This window comes from Macrobrachium nipponense, chromosome 37, assembly GCF_015104395.2.
Source record: "Macrobrachium nipponense isolate FS-2020 chromosome 37, ASM1510439v2, whole genome shotgun sequence".
In the NCBI taxonomy this organism is placed as follows: domain Eukaryota; kingdom Metazoa; phylum Arthropoda; class Malacostraca; order Decapoda; family Palaemonidae; genus Macrobrachium; species Macrobrachium nipponense.
The window spans coordinates 42,537,576-42,542,525 of record NC_061097.1 but is presented as its reverse complement, the minus strand read 5'-3'; the positions used below and the strand labels follow the sequence as shown (position 1 = coordinate 42,542,525).

The 4,950-nt window shown below is 38.5% G+C and overlaps 1 protein-coding gene across 1 annotated transcript in view; it reads left to right on the top strand.

Moving 5' to 3' along the window:
* The window catches only part of LOC135209357 (uncharacterized), a 22,632-nt gene extending 17,933 nt beyond the window's left edge, over nucleotides 1–4,699 (top strand). The window contains exons 2-3 of the mRNA XM_064242055.1: nucleotides 1–1,021; nucleotides 4,605–4,699. The exon at nucleotides 1–1,021 is cut by the window's left edge and continues 76 nt beyond it. Of these exons, the coding sequence (XP_064098125.1) occupies nucleotides 1–1,021; nucleotides 4,605–4,699 (1,116 nt within the window). The remainder of the gene's footprint in view (nucleotides 1,022–4,604) is intronic.
* Nucleotides 4,700–4,950: the final 251 nt, after the last annotated feature.

Below are 4,950 nucleotides of genomic sequence, written 5' to 3'. Positions count from 1 at the left end.
AACAACTTAAAAACACGATGGACCCCATTCTTCGGGAGAGAGGATTACCTTACCCTTAAGAACTTAGCCAACGATAAAGACATCATTATCGTCAAGCCGGACAAAGGTGGGGGTACGGTTATTCTCAATAAACATGAATACATAAATAAAATGGAAAATATCCTTGATGATACATCAAAATTTGAAAAACTCGGCTCCCCTGACTTGTATAATGTAATTAAATCCGAGGATAAAATTAACCGATTCCTCAGAGCATTGAAACAAAATGGTATTATAGACGAACGTATGTACCAAAGTTTGTTTGTTACAGGTTCTTCATATGGTATTATGTATGGATTGCCCAAGGTTCACAAGACCGATGTTCCAATACGTCCTATTCTTTCCTCTAATAACACAGCCAATTATAATCTTGCTAAATTCCTAGTACCTATTCTGGAACCACTAGCTAAAGGCCCTTACACCTTAACATGTTCTGCCGACTTCAAGGATGAAATTATCAAACAGGACTCCGACTTATTCATGGTTAGCCTAGACGTTGAATCCTTGTTCACCAACGTCCCTGTGGGGGAAACCATTCAGATTATTTTAAATAAGCTTTTTCCTGATGACGATGCTTTATTTCATAATTTCAGCAAGAATCTTTTTAAACAGTTTTTAGAGCTGGCCGTGCTGGACACAGCCTTCATTTTCAATGGGGTTTTGTACAAACAGGTGGAGGGAATGGCCATGGGAAGTCCTTTGGGACCTACGTTCGCCAACATTTTTATGAACTCTCTGGAAGAGCACATAATGGACACCTGCCCCTTATCCTTCCTCCCTTTATTTTATAAACGTTATGTTGATGACACGTTTGTCCTATTTAAACAAGATTTTAATGCAGATTCTTTCTTGGACTTCGTCAATACCCAACACCCTAACATAAAATTTACGCTAGAAAAAGAATCTAACAGTAAACTTCCATTTTTGGGCGTTCTTGTTTCCAAGAATTCTGTAGGATTCCACACGGGTATATATCGTAAAGGTACGTTTACGGGTTTGGGTATGAATTTTTATAGCTCGTGTTATTTCAATTTTAAATTAAACGCTGTTGCTACCTCCTCCACAGGGCTTTTACTCTATCATCTAATTGGCTGACCTTTCATGAAGAAATAACAACTCTTTCAAACTATTTCAGGAACAACTGTTTTCCATCAAGGCTGTTCTTCAGACAGTTAAATAGTATGTTGAATAAGAAGATGACGCCACCTCCTCTATATCACACTGTCCCTAAAATGAATTTGTAAGCGGCGTTCCCCTACATACAAGATGACACTTTCAGGAAGAAATTTTTAACCATCATTCAAAAAGAATTACCGGCCCTCAACCTGAAACTCATTCCGAAGAATCCCCGAACAGTTGGCTCTCTCTTCAAGTTCAAAGACAAGCTCAGTCCTTTGTTTACATCCAACGTTATATATAAGTACAAGTGCCCCAGATGTAGTCAGGGGATCTATATCGGATGTACAAAGAGGCTGTTGCGAGTGCGCATTGATGCTCACAGAGGGGTCAGCTTCAGAACCGGGAGCAGATTGTCTAGCCCTGAACAATCCAACATTAAAAACCATTCAAAAATATGTAAAACCTATATAGACAATAAAGATTTTTCAATAGTAGGACAGGTACAAAAAGAACACGACTTAACAATACTGGAATCCATTATTATCAAATTGACCGTACCAAAGTTAAACTCCCAAACGTCATCCACACAATTGTTTATTGCCTGATGGTCTTGTTGAGCTGTTTTTCTCTGTATGTTTGTTATTATTTTTTTTTCTCTCTCTCTCTCTCGTTGTAACTCTATACGAGTACAGTAGTTTTTAACTTCCTTCTGGGTAGGTTGTCACCAGCCATTTGCTTGTTCTTTAAGTAAATGTTTTATTATTTACATTCTGAATGTTTTAATTTAATTATATGTAATTCGGTTTTTATTAGTTTATTGATTGCCATGTTCGCTTGTTTGCAGCCTAGAAAATGCAACTATGTGGAGTTGTGAAACGTCGGCATATATTTTAATAAAATCCATATGGATAGTGCCTTTCCCTGACCCGCCTTGGATTGTTCTTCGAGCTGTTGCTCCGGAAATTGGAGTTATATATATATATATATATATATATATATATATATATATATATATATATATATATATATATATATATATATATATATACATATTAAAGAAGAAAGCAAATGTGTCGGTGAATTGTAATACGTCAGCTTTCTTGGCTTGGAGACAAGAGAGAGCCTAGCGACAAGCCTTATTCGAAGCTTGCTGAAAGAATGGAATTGATGATTATGCATTGTGAGGCCGGAGGTCTGTACAGCCAGGTGTGTCCAAAATGTATATATGTTTGTGCGTATAATGGTGGGTCCAATCGCCCGACACTGGGAGAAAGCATATTTTTGTATTTACGAGAATTCATTAGCCTAGCTATAACCTAGCCTGGTATTGTTTGCAGAGAGAGACAGCCAGCAAATTAAGGTAAGAGAGTTGTCACTTGTTTAGTTTTGATTAACCAGTGCCAAATGATTAATTTGCTCGGTTATAGGTTGGTGGCAGCGATTAAATAGCTTTTTATAGGCTGTAGGTACGCTTCCGAAGAGACTAATGCTAGTTTAGGCATATGTTTTTTGGGAGGAAAAGGGTTATAATTATGTCACAGGCAACTCGGGGTTTCTTTGCTGATTCAAGGGTTTTAGTGTTCGAGATGATGTCTCTCTCTCTCTGCACAGCCAAACAGTGTAGCTAGATAGTGCTTTGTGAAAACTGGTGTTCTGATGTTTTGGGAATCAAAGTTTAATTTTTTGGCATATTGAAGTGTTTACCGGGTGTGGTGAATAAGTTATGCACATTTGCAATGGATATGCCAGTTTGGGTCCCGGTCATATGAAGATGTGAGTGTAATTCCATTGTTTCCTTTCTTTCTTTTCTCTTTTTATTGGTGATGAATTTGCTCAAAGTATATTTTTGTTTTGATGTCTCTTGAGATTCAACGGATATTGGGGAGGTTTTGTAATTACATGAGCAAGGTTTTTTTCGTTATTGTGAGTTACGCCCTAGAGGGAGAGAGAGAGAGAAAGAGGTGAGTGTCTGAGTGAGAGAGAAGGAGAGAGAGAGGTTCAGTTGCTAGGCGCTTGGGAGAGTGAGAAAGAGAGACGGCCAGATGATTTGCTGAATGAAATGCTTTCGCTCTTGAACTCCTTTTTTTTTGTTATCTCCTCCCTGTTTTTTTTTTTTTATTCCTGGTATGACCTTGTGCTGTAAACAGCTGTTCGTGGGATGATTTGCTAGGTGTGGTGCATGTTTTTTTTTTCATCTTTTATTGGGGGATGTTTGTATTAATTTTTCTGGATTGGGTTTTGTGTATATATAAATATATTAATGTTATTGAGGTCGGGAAATATCATAAAGCATAAAAGCTTTCGTAAAGAGAGAAAAATGGCGGATGCAAGTGGTATGACGACTCTGCTTCATCACATTACGAATGTTAGTGCGTGCATGAGTCCATTTCATGGAATTGTAGATGGAGGTGTTTTGCAGCCAGTACAAATCTTTATTGAAGGTGTGAATAATTATTTAAGAGCAAAAATGATAACAGATGGTGTAGAGGCATTCAGAGAGGTGAAAGCTTTGTTAGATTTCAATAAGGGTGATTTCTCCCATCGTTGCAGGAGTTTTCAATTTGCAAAGTGTTGAACTTGGGCTGATTTGCAAGCATTTTTAAGAACAGCTTATGGCTCAAAGGAACACAGGGATATGGTGAGGGACCTCAGAGGGCTATATAAGATATGGAAAGGTATAACTAGCCTCGTAGAGCATAGTTCAAAACTTTTTGACTCAGCGGCAGAATTGATAGAAAAATTTAAAACATCTAAATGAGTTACAGGAGGTAGTATCTCACTTGACAATTTACATAAACTGATCCATTTTGCGATGCTCTTGCAAGATGTACCAGATGCAATAGTGGATAGTTTTGATGAAAAGATTGAACCTACATCAGACGAAGAAATAGGGTGCAAAGAGATAGAATTTCCTTCTCCCTGTTTGTGTACAAAAGTTGAATATAACAAAAGATCGATTGATCAAAGGCAACAGCAGTTGCATTGCTTCAATTGTAATAAACCAGGACGCCCAAAGAAAATGTGGAGTTAAATATTGTGGAATGTGTAAGAGTGCGGATCACTATTGGCAATCTTGTCCATCTCAGATATAGAAAGATGCGAGGCCTACACCTCAAAGTTCTGGGAGTTATAATATGAGGACTTCCCAGGCGGGTCATTCAAGAGGGCAAAGGGATTTGGGAGGCCTATCAACAAAAAGGGTACAGATGATTAGTATGTGCCATTGTGGTCTTGTGGGGGATGCCCCAGATCCCAGGCCTATAGTTTACGCAACAGTAGAGGACGTTGATATCCCAGTATTTATTGATACTGGCACTAGCGTGAATTTGATGGATCACAATTTGTATCGATCCATGTTCTCCCATTACCCTTTGAAACCCTCAACAGAGGTGGTGTGTGATGTGCAAGTCCATAGATTAAACACCCTGGGTTGTGTTAAAATACAGTTTACTCTCGGTGGCAGAGCATTAATGGAACCATGTTTGGTTATAAAAGGGATTGCATTGGGCAACAGACTTTTGCTGGGTCATCCTGCATGTAGGAGACACAAGATTTCGATCCATGCAGGTGTTAATGGGATAACAGTTGGAATACCTGGTGTTTTTCTTCCTTATGAGGACGTGATTAGAACTGAGGATATGGAGATTACTGAAAAAGGGGATGTGTTTAGCGATGCTAATGGTGATGATACTGGGGTTATGGGGAGTGGTAATATTAAAACCCACACTGGTGATACGGGGAATAATTGCGGTGATGCTATGCGGCATATTGGAGTTCATGGTGGTAACAATT